We start from the raw sequence: 19,929 nt of genomic DNA on the forward strand, positions 1-19,929 counted from the left end.
AGGCCAGAGCCAGGAGCCTGAAACCCCATCCCTGTCTCCCTCATGGGTGTGGGGGCCCAAGCATTTGGGCCATCTCCCACTGCTTTCTGAGTGTATTAGCAGGGAGCTGGAACAGAAGTGGAGCAGCTGGGACTTGAACCAGTGTTCCTATGGGATGCTGGTGTTGTAGGCAGCAGCTTAACCTGCTGTGCCACAACACTGGCTCCAAGAATTTATTGATTTAATAGATCTTGGCATCTTTCTTGGGAAGGAACTGCAGAACCAGTTACTATGTCAGAGTTCAAGTTCAATGTTTGATACCCACTATAGAACATGTTACTTATATATTCCAGATAACAAAAAATGCATCTGTTTTGATACTATGGACAGAATATTCTTTAGATTTGACAAGTTTATAAAGTTGCTGACTGTGGATAATTCAGCAAGTTAGTTTGCTTGTTTAATTTCACATGGCAAAGACAGGATGTGGTGTAAGCTAAAGTGTAAGTTCCAGTGTTTTATCACCTTGATTTTTATGGCTAAACTTGGAGCAAATGTATTGAGCCTAATGAATCTCCCATCACAACGTTGTGAGACATGAACTTGTCATCAGTTTGGAAGCCCCTTTACGGAAAGAGCTGTAATTTCTTTTGTAATAAGTGACTAAATACGATTGATTTATTACGTAATGGTTAGGTTAAAATTTGCTTTCTTAAGGTTTTTCATGAGTCACTGTTATTCCAGTACATTGTTATTCTTCTCACTGACTTTTCTTTCTCTCAGATATTTGGAATAATTGTTGGTTATACTACTGTCCTTTAAATAATGAAATGCTTGCCTACATGTTCTGTATGTACTTCTCACTACCTATTTTATTCTGCTTTGCAAAGTTACCACTTAAAATGCTTTTTCCTCCAGCACATTAATAAAACAATGTGCATAGGATGTCCCTGAGACCTGTGAGCAGTGGATGACCTGCATTTCTTCTTTGTTTAGATTGGATTGGGATGGTATTCGCAAGCATTTGGATGAATATGCATCTATTGCCAGTTCCTCAAAAGGAGGACGAATTGGAATCGAAGAATTTGCAGAATATTTAAAGTTGCCCGTTTCAGATGTCTTGAGACAACTTTTTGCACTCTTTGACAGGGTATGTTAAAATTTAATCTCTAACGTTTTTACCTTGCATGTTCCCACAGAGCAGAAATCAATATGGCAGGCATTTGAAAAACTTTATAGGTCAGTGTTAGGAGATTCAAGACTAAAGCTATGGGCTAACCGCATGATTTTGTTTTTCCCTTGTGTGTGTGTGTATGTAACGTAACATGTATGATAATGTTTATTTCAAATATCAGGTTAGAAATATATTGTAAGCATATAGCCATATTTGTAATAGGGAATTGGGAGAGTTTACTTAAGAGTTGGTAAAATTGGAGACTTTGTATCGAAACTTTTACATTGATGACCTGGGTGGTGATAGTCTTTTCTGAAGGCTTTTGAACTTGCCCCAAAACATGTGAAAACCAAATAGATTTTATTTCAAAGATGTTTTAGAACCGAGGTTTCAATTAAAATCCGGTCTCTGCCATCGTACTGGGGATGTGGTTTGCTGCTTATGAACATGCAGTGAGATCACTGAATTGTCAAAAAGTTTTCTTAGGAAAAATAGATCACCTACTTTAATTTTTTAATATATAAAATTGGTAGAAAAATGCATTCGTTTCTTTTCATTATACTTCTGTGACTTCTAAAGAAGAGGCACAGAACCAAGCATCTCATAGAGGCTAAAGTCTCAGAGGCTAAAGAGTCTCTCTTGGCTAATACTACATTCCAAATACACAACATGTGCTGAAAAAATAAAAATAAAAATTCCCTTAATGCTCTTCCCGCACCTTTAACTCCTGAAAATCACTGATCTGTTCTCCACCCTGTCTCGCTTTTCCAGATGCCTGGGATCAGATGGTTGACAGTCTTTGGAGGCTGGCTTCTTAACTTACCATAATGCATTTGAGATGTAGATGCTAGACCTCTCAATAATGTACTCCCCTTGATTCCTAAGTAGTATGCCATTGTATGAATGTAATGTAAGCTCTTACCCAGTTGAGGGACATTGGGTTTGTGTCTAATTGGGGGCAGCTTTGAATATAGCTATAATCTAACATCCCTGTGTGTTTCTGTATTAATGTGGGTTTTCATTTCACTTGCGTCAATGTTTAGGAATGCGAGCTCTATTTTCCATTATCTGAAGATGCCTGGATTTGCATTCATTTCTGAGAAACATTTTAATTGTACAGGGGGACTTCAATAAGTTTCTGGAAAATGGAATTAGAAGATAAGTTTATTTTGATGCAAAATTTTTTGAAATCCACTCATAGTGTTTTTTTTTTTATATTATACATTTCCCATGAACTTTTTTTTTTTAAAGATGTATTTATTTATGGCAGGGGGAGGAGAGAGAGCCTCCATCTGCTGGTTCACTCCCTCAAATGGCCACAACAACCAAGGATGGGCCAGCCCAGAGCCAGGAGCCAGAACCTCCCTCTAGATCTGCCATGTGGGTTGGCAGGAGTCCAGGCACTTGGGCAGTCCTCAGTTGCTTTCCCAGGTGCATTAGCAGAGAGCTGGATCAGAAGCAGAGCAGCCAGGGCTCTCATTGGCACTCCAAGCTGGATGCTGGTGTTGCAAGTGGCAGTTTACCCTGCTGCACCAGGCGAGGGCCCTCATATGTCAAATGCTGTGTCATTGTCTTTCCTCACCCGCCCTCCTGCCGTGGTATTTTGTCCTGAGATAGCTCTGCTTTTCATGGTGTGATGAAGGAGTCTACTAATCTGGAGAGAGAGAGGGAGAGACTAAACTGGGCTTATTCCATCTTGGCTAGCACCAGGAACCCCAGTTCCCATTATCCACCAGGAAAAGATATTTTACAAAGAAATTATGGCCTGATGACAGAAACCAGAACAGGGCCCTTCCTCTCCCCCCACCCCCCAGAGCACACCAGTGTTCCTGGTAACTTGTTCTGTGATCTGGAGGACCCATCCTTTGGCACGACGCCGTGAAGCAGCCCTCTGCAGGCAGCGCGTGGGCCTCTCTCCTGGGCTCCTTGCAGCAGGCAGTCTGTCCCGCGTGAAACAGACATCGAGGCCACAGTTACCTCCATGAAGTGCAAGGAAGCTTCAGGGGAAGGGAGGAGGCAGATATCGGATGTAGCTGGGCCAGCTGGGAAATTTGAGGTACCTGTCTCTTGTACGGTGACTGGTCCATCTGTGAGATTCTTATAGCATCCTCCTGTGCAAGTAATTTTAAATGGAATATCTTCATATTTAGGACTGGTGATGAGAGGGAGTTTGGAAGGGACCCACAAACAAGGGCAGGAGGTGGAGAAATGGAAAAGGACATGAAAGAGGGACAAGGTGGGGTTTCATAGCACATCTTAGATTCTGTGCTCACCATGATTTTTAATCAAAATTAAGAAAAAAAAAAAAAAACCTATAGAGACCGCCCTGTCCTTCAGGTAGCAAACTGTCATAACTAGCAAGGACAGAATTGTGATGACACGGGTTCCGTCTTTCCGTGGTGGATGGCACCTGCCAGCTTGCCCCTTGCTTCTGTGGCACAGGAAGGAGGAGTGTCAACCACCAGGCAGCTGGGGTGACTCACCCTGAACTGGAGGAGGCAGTGGCCCCAGGCACCTAGTCAGGACACTGTGAAAACTGCAGCCTGTTTGGTCCATCACATTTGTGCACGGAGTGCTTTGACAGGTGCACAGATCATTCAGAACTTGGAGTTCTCCTTACTGTTTTGTATGGTGCGACCTAGCTTCAGGTGGAAACCATACACTGGCCTTTCAAGTGCTTTCCTTTTGGTCTCCAACATGCTGGAGGGTCAAGAAGATAGTCTGAGGAACTAACAAGTAATGCTTGATACTCCTTTCCTTCCTCCTCTCTCTCTCTCTCTGTGTCTCTCTCCCCACCCCTCCCCGGCACACCTGCACGTCTGTGCCTGTGAAGATCTGCCTGGTTTGGTTTTGCGGAGCTGGATTGTGCACTTGTTGCCAGGCCTGGGGCGCATCCTTCCAGGCTAGGCTTGTTTGCCCCATCCCTGTAGGTGACTCAGCCAGGAAGCTTTCCCTCCGGAAGGCCAGGGAGCTCAGCCACCAAGCTCGCTTTCCCAGCAGCTTATCTTGCTAAACGCAAGGCTTGATGCAGGTTGAGGGGTGGAAGAGGGAGGGTGGGAAAGAGAAAGGGCGGGTGTTCCTGTTGCTCCTTCAGCAGCTGTAAATTCTTGCCTGCAAAATCCTCCTCCCCTCTCCCCTCCTTTTTTTTTTTTTTTTTTTTTTTTGACAGGCAGAGTGGACAGTAAGAGAGAGAGAGACAGAGAGAGAGAGAGAGACAAAGGTCTTCCTTTTGCCGTTGGTTCACCCTCCAATGGCCGCACTGGCCGGGCTGGCGTGCTGCGGCTGGTGCGCCACGCTGATCCGTAGGCAGGAGCCAGGTGCTTCTCCTGGTCTCCCATGGGGTGCAGGGCCCAAGCACTTGGGCCATCCTCCACTGCACTCCCTGGCCACAGCAGAGAGCTGGCCTGGAAGAGGGGCAACCGGGACAGAATCCGGCACCCCGACTGGGACTAGAACCCGGTGTGCCGGCGCCGCAAGGCAGAGGATTAGCCTAGTGAGCCACGGCGCCGGCCTCCCTCCTTTTCTATTCTCAGTCTTTCCCCAAGTCGAATGCAGTCTGTGGTTGGAACTTGGAGCCTGGAAGGAACAGCTCAATATCTCTCTACCCTCCCCTTACTCTTCCTTCCCGCCTGTATCCTTGGCTAGTTTACAAAAACTTCATAATGGGTTTGTTTCAACTTGTCCTAAAAAAAAAAAAAAAAATCGATGCTGTTACCTTCTTCTAATAAGTTCCTCAGATTCTCCGAGAGCAGACGGTTTGACGGTCTGGTAGAACTGTCGTGTTCATCACCAAAGCATGGCACGGTTCACTGGTTTGGGGCATTTCCTCTGAAAAATTCCCATCCTTGTCGGGGAAAGACCTTTCATCTTTGGGTTTGATTCAGCTTCTCTGTTTCTGTGGACGGGTCCTGAGCTCTTTGCATCAGAGGTTAACTGGGGCTTAGTCAACTGTCCAGATGTAGAGTGGGGGACCTGACCCGAAACAGTGGTTTAAACAATGGCTTCTCAACACTTTTTGTATGCATAATTGAAATCATTAGCATATTTGAAGGGACTTAAAGACATTTAAGGAGACAAAATGGCACTGGCTAGGCCAGACATATTTAAGTCATTTTTAAACTGATACGATGTTTTAGCAGCATCGTTGTTCTCCTTCAGAATGGTTGTGGAGCTGAATTGTGTACCCCTTGATAGCAGCCTCTTGTGAACCTATGAGAAAAAGGCTTCAAAGAGCTCAGTGGGACCATAGTGTTAATTGCTAGCTTGCCCATACGCCCAGTCACCTGCCGCTTTCTTCTGACTCCCAGTGAGTTACGACTCTCCCACACTGCATCTCACGATCCAGGCAGCTGGATGCTGTATCTGACACTACTACCGTGACAGCAAGAAGGCTCTCCTGGCAGAGCTGGGAGCCTTTTTCTGTAAGAGCCAGATAGGAGCTATTTTTCACTATGCAGGCCCTACGCTCTCTGTTGCAACTGTTCATCTCTGCCACCGTACATGGACAGCATGTAGAAGAATGGGCATGGCTGTGTCCCAGTAAAACTTTATTTACAAAACAGGTGCTGGTTGGGCCCCCCCAGCTGTCAGTTGCTGGTTCCTGCTATGTTTCCTAAGCTAACGAAAGCAAAGCGTGCTGGCAGGTTTGAGGACCGAATTGAGGTAGTCCTTCAATTGAAGAATCGTAGGCAGCGTGTGTAGTGACAGCTGTCTTAATTGGTGGGATGCTCCACATCTGATTTAAAGGGAATTGCTATGATTATTCTTGACTGATCTCTGTGTCTACTGTTAATATTCTGCCACTGTACGAAAAAGGAGTGCAGAACAGAGGAGACGGTGTGGCTTCGAGTCTGTATTCTATCTCCTCTCTCTTCTGCACCCCTTTTTCTTACCCTTGGCACCCCGTGCGAGGAGGCACCAGTCGGTGCCCTTTTTCTGGTAACCACAGTGCTCACAAGTTGTGTGCCATCGTCTTCACAGATGAAAGGAAAAGCACCAGGGCCATCCGATGCCCATCCCTCGGCTGTGCTCCGCCACGGGCTCGCGCACTCTCCCCACCAGTACTGTTCCGCACCTAGTGGGTCCTTGCCTTGCAAAATGTAGGTGGATGGTTAATATTTTCACTCTGTTAAAAAAAATGAGTGTGGCTCTTCCCAGTTTTGCTTCTCTGGAGTACTCTGTTCTGAGCATTTCTATGGACTTTGTTTACATATTGGATGGGAAAGGTTTGTGTACACTTTAGCACTTTGGCAAGGTAGCCTTTTCGGCCATTGTAAACTTCTGTAGATCTTTTATTACCGTTTCACATTATGTGGAACGCCTGTGTTTCTTTATCCCAGGTTCTTCCTGTCTGCCCTGTTCTTGGTATTGGTTCAAGTGTAAATCCTGAACGCCAGGAATAACAAGCATCCCTGTTTGCCTCTTCCTGTTGGAGAGGCGGGTGCTGCAGGAGCAGACATTCCCAGGCTGAGGGAGGAGAGGACCCGAGGTGGCTGCAGTGGTTGGAAGTGAGCGGCATCGACTCCATCCTCTACAGGCCCAGTTCAGGGCTGAGAGCTGGCAGTATTTCTGAGTTCAGCTGTACAATGTTCATCTTGATTCCAGTCCTAGTGAAGTCGGATTTGTTATCTGAAATCCATTCTGTAAGTGACCAAATTTGCAGGAAAGGGCTGTAATTTTATAGGCAGACAGATGAACTTTTCCGTTCCGCTGTACAAGTTGTCCTGAGCGTTTGATAGTTTTCTTTGTCTTAGTATTTCCTGCTTCAGTTCTCCGATGGACTTCGCTCCCCTGTTTCAATCACAGCACTTTCTCTGAGCGTTGGTACATTAGAACTACCCATTGAGACATGGGGATTATCTGCTTTATTTTTGGTCTCTCAGTGCAAGGATTCCTGGGAGGCGAACAGAGGAAACAGGAGACTGCAGCAATTAAAACCCAACTTTTTTAAAAAAAGATTTATTTTATTTATTTGAAATAGTTACAGAGAGAGGTAGAGGCAAAGACAGAGAGAGAGGTCTTTCATCTGCTGGTTCACTCCCCAAATGGCTGCAACAGCCAGAGCTGGACCAGGCAGAAGCCAGGAGCCAGGTGCTTCTTCTGACTCTCCCACGTGGCTGCAGGGGCACAAGCACTTAGGTGATCCTCCACTGCTTTCCCAGGTGCATTAGCAGGGAGCTGGATTGGAAGTGGAGCAGCCAGGTCTTGAACTGGTGCCCATGCGGGATGCCAGTGCTGCAGGCCAGGGCTTTAACCCACTGTGCCACAGCCCCAACCCCAAAACGTAACTTTTTTACTGGAGTAAGTGAGCAATCTGGCCTCCTCCAGGGGCACAGGGACGTCAAGAATGGGGCTTTGTGAAAAACAAATTGTGTCAGAGCAATTTCACTTCCCCTGTGATGGAGTGACAGTCGGAGAGGACAAGGATAAACAGATAGTCTCTCTATGGAGCTGAGAAAGGCTTCTGATTTCATCTGTGTGACATTCTTATCAGCAGTTAGGAAGGTCTGGTCCCCACCACAGTGCAGCTGGGCGAGAGCTGTGCCTGCGGTGGGCGTGGTCACGCTTCTGTTCAGTCCCCTCACCTGGGAATTCTGTTTGGAAAAGTGAGGGGCGGGCGGGATAGGTTGCAATTAGCAGGACTGGGAAAACCAGATAACGTGTCAAATGGGGCTAAGGGTGAGTCATCCTGTCTTTAAAGGTTGTGGAACCAGACCCAAGATAAAGAACAATTACATGAATACACAAGTATGGCATGAAAAGGCTTAGGCGCCAGGAGAAAACTGAGCACTACCTAAGAATGGGGCCGCTCTCACTGTTCCATGGCACTGAACATCTACACTCAGACTTGTAAAGCTAAGGGGACGTTTGGTGTCAAATTGTCCATCCTCCTCTTTTTTCTAGAAGGCTGCCAGCCAAGAGAGAAAGTTACCTGCTCAGAGCCACGCAGCCAACTCTGTGGTTCATAAAATTCCTAGTTCAGTGCTCTTTCTAGTACAAATGGTCACTGTTGACTGTTCTTTTAAGTATAAGTTTCTAGACACATCTTTTTATGTATCATTAATTCACCTAGGTTCACCTAGAGTTTCCTTTTCTAGATTTTTCATATCATTGGAGTCACTCAATATATGGGCTTTTATTTCTGGGGTCTTTGACTTACTATAGTGTTTTTAGGCGCACTCAGTTGTAGCAGGTGTCAGTAATTCACCCCGATTCATAGATGGAGCCTATTCCTTTCTATGGCTAGATCACATTTTGTTTATCTCTGCACCCAGTGGTGGACATGTAGGTTGCTTCTACTTTGGAGTTCTTGTGAGTAATGTTGCTGATAACGTTTGCGTGTCATTGTTTACTTTTTAAGTTCAACAACTCTCCCCCTCGCCAGCCCCCCCACCCAGGTGGAGGTGATACTTTCCACCAGGTGTGGCTTCTTCTTCTCTTGCCTTTTTTCTCCAGGCCTGGCCAGCAGAGTTCCCCTAGACAGGAACTAAGGTTGCTATTAATGTCTAATAATTAGCCGTAGGGAATTAAATATCCCAGAGAAAATGGGCCTCGTTAATCTAATAACAGTCTTTTGTTCTATGATGGCTTATGAGAAACTGTTCCCCAAATGCCCTTCATCTTCACAGAAAATAAATGAAAGCAATTGGATTTGAACTGCAGCAAATAAACCACTTCAGATGGGCATAAGGAGGCACATTTCATATGACAGTGGATGCTATCAAGTTAATTCGCAATATTAGAAAAACAAAGCCCATGCTGGTTCCTCTGGGAGGAGCTTGTATGAATGGATTTAAATCTAAATCTGAGGCCAGATCCCCTAAAAGCAAGACAGTCTTTTCGTGGGACTCTTTCTGCGTGGCTGCAGAAGATACCTGTCCTTCCGCTCCTGCACTCGCCTGTGAGAGGGAGTCTGCTGCGTGGCCGTGGCAGTGGGATTCCACCTCGCCGGTTCTCTGATCTCCCGTCGCCCCGGCAGGAGACGTCCGCACGGTGTCCTACCCACCTACCCACCTACCCACTGCCTCTTGAGGACACTCTCTCCACCAGCACCTCTCATTCTGTTCTGTTATCCCTTTACACCCCTTGTCTCGCGGAGAGCCTGGCAGCGGTGGTCAGGCCGACACACAAGCTCTTCTCTAAGTAAATGCTCCCCTTGCCTTTGCCTCAGCGGAAGTCACTGCTCCCCTTTTGGAGCCCATACTGGTTTGATAATACATACGTGGGACTGGCCTGTGGGCTCGAATTACACGCTTAACCCTCTGAGCCTGGATTTCTTTATTTCTTTGTTTATTTATTTATTTCTCTCTCTTTCTTTCTCTCTCTCTTTCTCTCTCTCTTTCTCTCTCTTTCTCTCTCTCTCTTTTTCTCTCTCTTTCTCTCTTTCTCTCTCTTTCTTTCTCTCTCTCTCTCTTTCTCTTTCTCTCTCTTTCTTTTTCTCTCTCTTTTTCTTTCTCTCTTTCTCTCTCTCTTTCTCTCTTTCTCTTTCTCTCTCTTTCTCTCTTTCTCTCTCTCTCTTTCTCTCTCTCTCTTTCTCTTTCTCTCTCTTTCTCTTTCTCTCTCTCTTTCTCTCTCTTTCTCTCTCTCTTTCTCTCTTTCTCTCTTTCTCTCTCTCTCTTTCTCTCTCTTTCTCTTTCTCTCTCTCTTTCTCTCTTTTTCTCTCTTTCTCTCTCTCTCTTTCTCTCTCTCTCTCTTTCTCTCTCTCTTTCTCTCTTCCTTCCTTCCTTTCTTGGTTTGTTTGTTTGTTTGTAAGATAGAATTACAGAGAGGGGTGAGACAGAAAGAGAGATCTTCCATCCGCTGCTTCACTCCCCAAATAGCCTCAACAGCCAGGCCAGAGCCAGGAGCTTCTTCCAGGTCTCCCACATGGGTCCAGGGGCCCAGAGACTTGGGCCATCTTCCACTGCTTTCCCAGGCACTTGAGTAGGGAGCGGGATCGGAAGCAGAGCAGCTGGGACTTGAATTGGTGCCCACATGGGATGCTGGCGCTGGAGGCCACAGCTTAACCAGCCGTGCCACGGCACCGGTCCCAGAGTTTTTCTTTCTTTATTGGGAATACTTTTATAAATTCCAGAGGAACTCTGCAGAAGCTAAATACCAAAGCATATTGTATGCAGATGTAATGAGTTAGTATTAGTAGAAATGTGGACATAGGCTTCAGATTATAATTACAACCAGTTTTCTGTGAGTCTTCTTGATCCTTGAGAACCACAATCCTGTTGTATCCTAGGCACTGAGTTCAAGTCCTGACATAGCATCATCAGATTAAATCACTTTATTGTAGGCATAGAAGATGCCATTATTATCGTCTTATAGATTTGAACTTGAAACTCCAAGTGCTAGATGACATAATAGTTTATTCATGAAGACCAGACCACCTTTTCCTGAGGTCACCAATAGCGAATTTCTGAAAGACTGGTACTCTGACTCAACCTAGGGTCAAGCGGAGAGCTTCTCGAAGTATTCTCTGAGATGACTCGTCACAGACTGACTTCTGAAGACAATTATTAAAAATGTGAAATCAAATCTCACAAATGCAGTATGGGGGGGGGGGAGCCAGACACATGAAACAGAAATGAAAGAGGAGATATAAATAACAATTTTACAGAAATAAAAACAAGTGAAAGTGAGCACCCTGGAGAGTTGTCTGCCATCAAATTGGATCACCTAGATGAAATGGACAAATTCACAAAAATACACTATCTCCTGAACTGAATCATAAAGAAAAAAAAAAATCTGACCTAGCAGGGAGATTGAATGAGGGACCAAAAGAACCCAATGGCTTCATTAGTGAATTCTACCAAACATTTAAAGAAGAATTAACACCAGCCTTTCTCACACTCTTCCACAAAATTAAAGAGAAAAAGCACTTCCCATCTCATACTCTGAGGCCAGCTTTTCCCTGACACAAAAGTCAGATAAAGATAATATAGGAAAAGAAAACCGAATGTTGATGCAAAATCTCCAACAACATACCGGCAAACAAAATTCAACAGCGCGTTAGAAGGAGTGTCCATTTAGCCTCGTGGTTAAGATGCCCATGTCCCACATCAGAGTCCCTGGGTTGAATTCCCAGCTCTGGCTCCTGACTCCAACTTCCTGCTGATACAGATCCTCAACAGCGGTGATGGCTCCAGGAATTGAAATTCTTCGCCCACGTGGGAGCCCTGCATTGTGTTTCCAGCTCCTGGCTTCATTCATGACACAACTGCAGCCATGCAGGCATTTGGTGAGTGAACCAACAGATGGAAACTAACTCCCCCTCTAGCTCTCTTTCTTTCTGCCTTCCAAGCAAGTAATTAAAATTTTTGATAATAAAGGAAAAGATTATATATACCAAGATCAAGAAGGATTTATTCTTATCATGCTAGGGTGGTTTACTATATGAAAAGCAATCAGGGTAATATACCACATTAGAAGAATGGGGCGGGGGTGGAAATCACTTGATCATTTCAACTGATACAGAGCACACATTTGACAAAATTCAGTACCTTTTCATGAAAACACTCAACAAACTAGGAATAGAAGGGAAGTGCCTCGACATAACAAGCACCATATATGAAAAACCCGTGGTGAACAACATACTCACTGGTAAAGACTAAAAGTTTTTCCTGTAAGATCAGGAACAAGACCAGGATGTCTGCTTTCGCTACCTCTATTCAACATAATACTGGAAGTCTCCTTAGCCAGAACAGTTAAGCAAGAAAAAGAAGTAAAAAGTTACAAGAATTGAAAAGGAAGAAGTACAGTTATCTCTGTTCATGGATGACATGATCATACTCAAGAAAAACCCAAACAAACCCAAGTTGTTAGAACTAGTAAATAGATTTAAATTTAGCAAAGTTGCAGGATATAAAATCAATACACAATGTCAGTTGCATTTCTATACACTAACAACCTGAAACAAAAATTGAAAAAGCAATTGTATTACAATGGCATCAAATAGAATAAAATATTTAGGAATACACTTAATGAAGGAGGCTAAATACTTGTACAGTGAGGTGGGCATTTGGGGCAGTTAAGAAACTGCTTGGGAAGCCTGCACCCATATCAGAGTGCCTAGGTTCAAGTCCCAGCTCTGCTGAGAATTTCTCCTTCCTGGGAAGCAGCAGATGATGGCTCAGGTGAGTCCCTGAGTGAGTCCCTCAAGCGAGTCCCTCCCCTCACATGGAAGACCTGGACTGAGTTCTGGTCTCCTTGTTTTGACCTGACTCAGCTGTGGCTGTTGTGGGCATTTAGGGAGTGCACCAGTAGATGGAAGAATCTCTCTCTCTCTCTGTTTTTTTAAACAAATGAATGAATGAATAAAGGAATTTTTTAAAAAAGACCTGTACACTGAATGCTATAAAACATTGCTGATAGAAGTTGAAGAAAATATAAATAAATGGAAAAGTATCCCATGTTCATGGATTAGAAGACTTAATATTGTTAAGATGTCAGTAGTACCCAAAACAGTCTACAGATTAAATCTCAACAGTGTTTTCACAAAAATAGAAAAATCCATCCTAAAATGCATGTGGAATTTCAAGGAACCTCGAATAGCCAAAACGATCCTGAGAAAACTGGGAGTTGCTGTTCAATGCGTGCAGTTTCAGTTTGGGAAAATGCAAGGTTCTGACGATGGGAAGTGGTAGGAATGCAGACATCGCAAAGCCACTGAGCTGTACACTCACAAATGGTTAAGATGGTGACTTTTATATACATTTTATTACAATTTTAAAACATTATCAGGGTTTAGCATTCAAAAAGAACAATATATTATATATTCAGGGATTTATTTAAGATGCAAAAATGAATCTATGGTGTTAGTTGTGAGGACAGCAGTTACCCTTGGGAGAGAGGCGCCTGAGTGCTGCTGTTCTGTTTTCTGATCCGGGTGCTGTGACAGAGATGTGCACTGTTGGCGAGATTCTTGAGCTATATATTTCAGCCTGTTTCTTCTTCTATATGAGTATTTACAAAACAGATTCCAGCTAGATCAGTCATGGATCCACGGAGTCAGGGACCCAGGGACCTTGAATTTTAACAATCTCCTTTCCAGGGTTTTTTCTATTTTTTTCTTTTGAGATTTATTTATTACTTGATACACAGAATTAGAGAGAGGGAGAGGAAGAGAGAGAGAGAGATTTTCCATCTGCTGATTCACTTCCCAAATGGCTACAACAGCTGGAGCTGGGCCAGGCCAAAGCCAGGAGCCAGGAGCTTCATCCAGGTCTCCCACATGGGTGGCAGAGTCCCAGGTCCTAGGGCCATCTTCTGCTGCTTTCCCAGGTACATTAGCAGGGAGCTAGATTGGAAGTGGAGCAGCCAGAACTCGGAACTGGCACCTATATGAGATGCAGGCATCGCAGCTTAACCCACTATGCCACAGCACTGGCTCCCTGTGTTTTCTTAAGAACATGGGTTTAAAAGTAAAGGATTGGGTAAATATTTTTCCAGGAGCCAAGACATTTTCAGTTACACAGTAATAATAAATATTCCTTAGAAAAAAATTCATGGTTTGGGGCCAGCATTGTGGCACAGCAGGTTAAGCTGCCGCCTGCAATGCCAGCATCCCCTATGGGTGCCGCCGACTGAGTCCTGACTGCTCCATTTGTGACCCAGCTCCCTGCTAATGTGCCTGGAAAGGCAGCCAAAGATGGCCCAAGTACCTGGAACCCTGCCACCATGTGGGAAACCCAGATGGAGTTCCTGGCTTCGGCCTGGCATAGCCCCGGCTTAGCTGCCATCTAGGGAATGAACCTACAGATGGAAGACTGGTCTCTCTGTGTCTCTCCCTCTCTCTCTGTAATGCTGCCTTTCAAATAAATAAAATAAACCTTGACACAAGAGATTCACGGTTCACTTGAGTCCCTTACCTCTTCCTGTTAGGAAACTGACTGTCATCTCTCAAGGGCTGGGAGAACTAAGAAATCCATGACAGATGGACATGTAGAATTTCGTGTTTCCTGGTTTAAATTTTTACTTTAACGTTTCATAATCGTACATAGGTTATTTATGAATACTTGTCTAGAAGAGTGGAGAGCAGTTTTGCTGAGGCCCCTAAAACACGGCAGGTGCTAGGACCTCGTGGGATTCAGGAACCCTCACCTCCCGTCTTGGGGCGTGGTGTGGTATGAGCGGGTACAGAAAAGCCAGTTCTTCCACATGCAGCGGCTCGGGCTCTGTTTACGCTCTCCTCAATTACTGTCTCCGAGCCCTCTGCAGCTGTTGCATTTGCACACCGAACAGAAACCATGTTTCTTGCAAAGGCCCTCCTGGAAGGGGCAGATCGAGGCCTTGGAGAAGCTCTGGGAGGCCTTCTTGGCGGAGGTGGACAGCGAGGAGGCCGAGGAGCAGGAGCAGGAGGAGGAGGAGGAGGAGGAGGCAGCAGCGGCCTCGGAGGGATAGTCGGAGGCATTGTGAACTTCATCAGTGAGGCTGCAGCTCAGTACACCCCAGAGCCGCCTCCCCCGCAGACGCATTTCACGAACGTGGAGGCCTCGGAGAGCGAGGAAGTGAGGCGGTTTCGGCGACAGTTTGCACAGCTGGCCGGACCGGACATGGAGGTGGGTGCCACTGACCTGATGAATATTCTCAACAAAGTCCTCTCTAAGCACAAGGACCTGAAGACCGACGGCTTCAGTCTCGACTCCTGCCGGAGCATCGTATCGGTCATGGACAACGACGCGAACGGGAAGCTGGGCTTCGAAGAATTCAAGTACCTGTGGAACAACGTCAAGAAGTGGCAGTGTGTTTTCAAGCAGTACGACAGGGACCACTCCGGGTCTCTGCGAAGTTCTCAGCTGCGGGAGGCGCTGCAGGCAGCCGGCTTCCAGCTGAACGATCAGCTCTACCGGATGATGGTCCGCCGCTACGCGGATGAGGACGGGGGCATGGATTTCAACGACTTCATCAGCTGCCTCGTCCGCCTCGATGCCATGTTCCGTGCCTTCAAGGCTCTGGACAGAGACGCGGATGGCCTGATTCAGGTGTCCGTCCAAGAATGGCTGCAGCTGACCATGTATTCCTGAAGGGGGCGCTGCAAAGTCAGGACACTCGCTCAGAGCCTCGCCGTCCACACTGCTGGTACCTGTCCACCAGCTGCTGTTTCCTGTCGAGCTGTTTCACACCCCTACGTATTTCTGATCGTGGGCACCTTTCCTGCTTTCATTAAAACACGTTGTTTTTTTCCATGAAAATTGTGCCGAGGGTTGCTGTGTCGTCTTTCTCAGATACTGGGTTTGTATGGACTTATTTCTACATGGGATGGGGAGGAGTGCGTTCCAAGGGAGTAGACTTAAGGGTTGCTGCTTGTTTAGTGAATGAACTCCACGGATAAGAATGCTATCATTGTTATTGTTTAAAAAAATTTCAAAATGTAAACCTTGGAATAAGTTAAGAAAGCAATGAGGAGATCAGTTTTTCCCTTTCAAAGGGTGAAGAGAGAGGTTCAGAGTCTGTTTTTCTCATAATTTCACATCTGGTCTTTCTATTATGTTAAAAAAAAGTGCTTTCCAGAAAGAATATTTACATAGAAACAGGCTCAGAAATGTGAAATAAAGCAATTTTATATAAGGGCAGCACTTTTTAAGATGGTGGCATAACTATTTAAAATTCCAGAATTCTTTGATTGTGTTTCTCTAGTAAAATAAGCATATTGTAATTTTGTTTTGCTATATTTGTAAAGAGGATTGAGGGCATTGGGGGCGGAAAATGGTATACCTTTAATTCAGAATGCCATTGGCTGTCTTCATGAATCATTCATGCTTCCTACAAAATCAGGCGTGCCCAGCTGGTGTCAGCCAGCTCGTGTCCTATCTTGTCCTGCCTTAGAGCAAGGAAAATTTTTGTGCTCATCTTGGAAAACTGTGGGCAGGTAAGGAAAAGTAAAACAAAGATTGAAAACATACACATAGCAATCAGTGCAGTGTAATATAAAGCGAGTCTTTATTTCAGTGGCTCTCGGCCCTGGCTGCAGTGTAGTATCAGCAAGCCAGCTCTTCAGCCATGCCGACACCTGGGTCCCACTTCAGTGAGGCAAATGAGACTCCCCACAGGCAGGGCCCAGAGAGAAACAGTCCTGAAGCTCCCCTGGTGATCTGATGACAGCCTCGGCTGCTTTATTTATTTATTTATTTATTTTTATTTTTTGACAGGCAGAGTGGACAGTGAGAGAGAGAGACAGAGAGAAAGGTCTTCCTTTGCCGTTGGTTCACCCTCCAATGGCCACTGCGGCCGGCGCGCTGCGGCCGGTGCACTGTGGCCGGCGCACCGCGCTGATCCGATGGCAGGAGCCAGGTACTTCTCCTGGTCTCCCATGGGGTGCAGGGCCCAAGCACTTGGGCCATCCTCCACTGCACACCCAGGCCACAGCAGAGAGCTGGCCTGGAAGAGGGGCAACCGGGACTAGAACCCGGTGTGCCGGCGCCGCAAGGCGGAGGATTAGCCTAGTGAGCCGCGGCGCAAGCTTGCTTTATTTTTGTACTTATTCATTTATTAAAGATGTATGTATGTATGTATTTATGTATGTATGTATGTATTTGAAAGAGAGAGAGAGAGAGAGAGGTCTACCATCTACTGGTTCAGTTCCCAGATGGCTGCAACAGCCAGGGCTGGGCCAGGTCAAAGCCAGGAGTTTCTTTTGGATCTCCCACGTGGGTGCAGGGCCCAAACACTTGGGCCATCTTCCACTGCTTTTCCAGGCTGTTAACAGTGAGCTGGATCAGAAGTGGAACAGCTTGGACTCCAACTGGCACCCGTATGGGTTGTTTGTGTTGCAGGTGGCAGCTTAACCTGGTGCCCAACACTCTTTGGCTGCTCTCCAAATCATCTCCCAGTATTTGTCAAATCTATCTCAGCAGAAACTCAGGCCCAACAGAAGAGTCAGTGTAGCAGACTCCAGGAAAAGAAAGAGAGAAGCCTAAGGCCCTGCCCCGAAGCTGGAGTCGTCGTGCCAGTCTGGGTAGAGCCCTTGGTTTGGCTTTCCAGTTTTCATGAGCAAGAGAATCCAGAATGGCAGTGCGAGCGGACCCAGCTGGCGAGGCTGCGTTTGCAAGGACGCAGTTCACCTGCCTGCTACCCCTTCTGTTTCTCTGGTGGCGAATGCATCCCCTCCATCCCAGGCTACTTTGGGGAGTCCTCCTGAGCTTGGAAATAAGTTTTTCCTTCCTCTTTTAACTCATTGTAACTATGGGAATGAGGTATCCAGCCTGTGAATAGCCCTCCAGCTGCCTGCTAGAAAGCTCCAGTGGAATTCGTCCTCCGTGTTCCCTCCTGGTCTCCAGCACATAATGTTTAGGAAGCTCCACACACATGTGATTCGGACCTGAGCCAGGCACAGCCCTCACAACCACTCTCCTCGAGGGACTTGGAATTGAACCTGGGGGTGGGGAGAGTGCTGCTTAGCTCAGGTATGGCTGTATGAGCACGAGGCTGCTGCCAGCAAGTGCATATGTCTGCATCAGCCTCCCTGTTTTACCACGAGCCTGGGGTGGGGGAGGCTAGCGGAGAGGGGAAGCTGCCAGGACGGCCTGAGATGAAGTTGCTAGTTCAACCTTTCTGCAGGACGGCTGTGGAAAGAACAGTGCTGTTGCTCCGCACACTGCGCCCTCCATCAAGGTTAGCAGGCATCTCACAGGAGGGCTGCTAGGAGGGATTCCCTGCTTTTAGGCTTCGCTGCCATCAGGCTCGCGAGAGAGCATCCTGAAGTGACCCAAGTTCCTCTCCTGGATTTGTACAACGCTTGTGTAAATAACCCCAGTCGCCAGAGTAGAAGAGCGAAAATCCAGTCCAAGCCCTGGACTTTTCCAAGTTGCCAAATCTTTGGCCCTGTCTAGAATTAGTGGACTAAAAAGTGATTGAATTTCTTATTTTCATCCAATATTTGATGTTTTCAAGGCACATTTTCAGTATAAAAGGATTTACTTGACAGCTTTTTAAAAAAGATTTACTTCTTTATTTTGAAAGAGCTACAGAGAGAGAAGGAGAAATGGAGAGAGGTCTTCCATCCATTTTGTTCACTCCCCAGATAGCCACAGTGGCCAGCGCTGACTCAGGCCTAAGCCAGGAGCCAGGAGCTTCATCTGGTCTCCCACATTGAGGGGCAGGGGCCCAAGCACTTGGGCCATCCTCTGCTGCTTTTCCTAGGCTGTAGTAGGGAGCTGGATCAGAAGTGGAGCAGCCAGGACTTGAACTGATGTCCATATGGGATGTTGGCATCACAGGCAGTGGTTTAACCCAGTAAGTCTCAATGCCAACCCCACTTGACAGTCTTAAAAATATATCCATTTCTGTATGGAATCGTACTTGTAGCCAAGATGAAGGTCTTTTTTTTTAAGATTTATTTATTTAAAAGGCAGAGTTACAGCAAGAGAAGGTAAAGAAAGGAGAGAGGGGCTGGTGCTGTGGTGTAGTGGGTAAAGCCGCTGCCTGCAGTGCCGGCATCCCATATGGGTGCCGTTTGAGTCCCGGCTGCTCCACTTCTGATCCAGCTCTCTGCTATGACCTGAGAAAGCAGTAGAAGGTGGCCCAAGTGCATGAGTCCCTGTACCCGCATGTGGGACTCCACTGAAGCTCCTGCCTCCTGGCTTTGGCCTGGCCCAGTCCTGGCCATTGCACCATATGGGACTGAACCAACGAATAGAAGATCTCTCTCTCTCTGTCTCCCTTTCTCTCTGTAACGCTGCCTTTCAAATAAATAAATAAATCTTTAAAAAAATAAGAAAGGAAAGTAACTTTATCTTGGTATAATCCCCTAAATTCTGTAACTTGTAAAAGCAGGAGAAAATGTGCTCCAAACGGCAAACCAGAAACAAAATGTGTAAGGCGTCTGAAAAGTATTTTTAAGATATATTGAGTATTTTTAAAAGTTTGTTTACATAGCAATCCCAGTCAGAAATCTCAGTGTTACTGCACGACTACCCATAGTGGGAACTTAAAAGCAGCCTGTGGGGGGCTGGCATTGTGTCCCCGTGGGCTAAGCTGATGTCCGCCACCCCGGCGTCCCGTGTTGGAACACTGGTTTGGGTTCCAGCCGCTCTGCTTCTTCTGGTCCAGCTCCTTGCTAATGGGCCTGGGAAAGCAGCAGAGGCTGGCCCAACTGCTTGGGCCCCTGCACTCACGTGGGAGACCCGGATGGAGTTCCTGGCTGCTGGCTTCCGCCTAGTCCAGACCTGGCTATCACAGCCACTTGGGGAGGGAACCAGTAGATGGAAGATCGCGCTCTCTCTATCAATCTGCCTTTCAAATAAATAAATAAATCTTTAACAAAATTCTGTGGAGGCATTGGGAGGCTACTAATATTTATTTATTTATTTATTTAGACAGGCAGAGTGGACAGTGAGAGAGAGAGACAGAGAGAAAGGTCTTCCTTTGCCGTTGGTTCACCCTCCAATGGCTGATCCGATGGCAGGAGCCAGGAGCCAGGTGCTTTTCCTGGTCTCCCATGGGGTGCAGGGCCCAAGCACCTGGGCCATCCTCCACTGCACTCCCTGGCCACAGCAGAGAGCTGGCCTGGAAGAGGGGCAACCGGGACAGAATCCGGCGCCCCGACCGGGACTAGAACCTGGTGTGCCAGCACCGCAAGGCGGAGGATTAGCCTAGTGAGCCGCGGCGCCGGCCAACTACTGATATTTAATATGCCTATTGATACTGAAGAACTTTCAGAATTATATTGTTATGTTTAATTTTAGGTTAAATGTTATGTTTAATTAAAGTTAATTCAAATTGAATTTAATTTTACATTTAGTCTCTCCCGTGTTGTTCTTTCAAATAAATAAATAAATTTTTTTTTTTTT

At 46.2% G+C, this 19,929-nt stretch overlaps 2 protein-coding genes across 6 annotated transcripts in view; both read left to right on the top strand.

Moving 5' to 3' along the window:
- LPCAT2 (lysophosphatidylcholine acyltransferase 2) overlaps positions 1-19,929 on the top strand; it is a 79,093-nt gene that overhangs the window by 43,892 nt on the left and 15,272 nt on the right. For all 5 annotated transcript variants that reach the window (XM_002711523.6, XM_089319737.1, XM_089319735.1 and 2 more), the window contains exon 11: positions 976-1,129. In XM_002711523.6, coding sequence (XP_002711569.1) covers positions 976-1,129 — 154 coding nt within the window. The remainder of the gene's footprint in view (positions 1-975; positions 1,130-19,929) is intronic.
- Positions 14,282-15,333, top strand: CAPNS2 (calpain small subunit 2). Its single transcript, XM_002711524.6, has one exon. The coding sequence runs from the start codon at positions 14,389-14,391 to the stop codon at positions 15,163-15,165; it is 777 nt and encodes a 258-aa protein (XP_002711570.3). The 5' UTR covers positions 14,282-14,388; the 3' UTR covers positions 15,166-15,333.

Source organism: Oryctolagus cuniculus, chromosome 18 (genome assembly GCF_051225735.1).
Source record: "Oryctolagus cuniculus isolate XC-2025 breed Fujian yellow rabbit chromosome 18, ASM5122573v1, whole genome shotgun sequence".
Classification (NCBI taxonomy): Eukaryota; Metazoa; Chordata; class Mammalia; order Lagomorpha; family Leporidae; genus Oryctolagus; species Oryctolagus cuniculus.

Excerpts from the sequence above, each read along its gene's own strand:
- CAPNS2 (XM_002711524.6), top strand. The coding sequence starts at position 14,389 with ATGTTTCTTGCAAAGGCCCTCCTGGAAGGGGCAGATCGAGGCCTTGGA.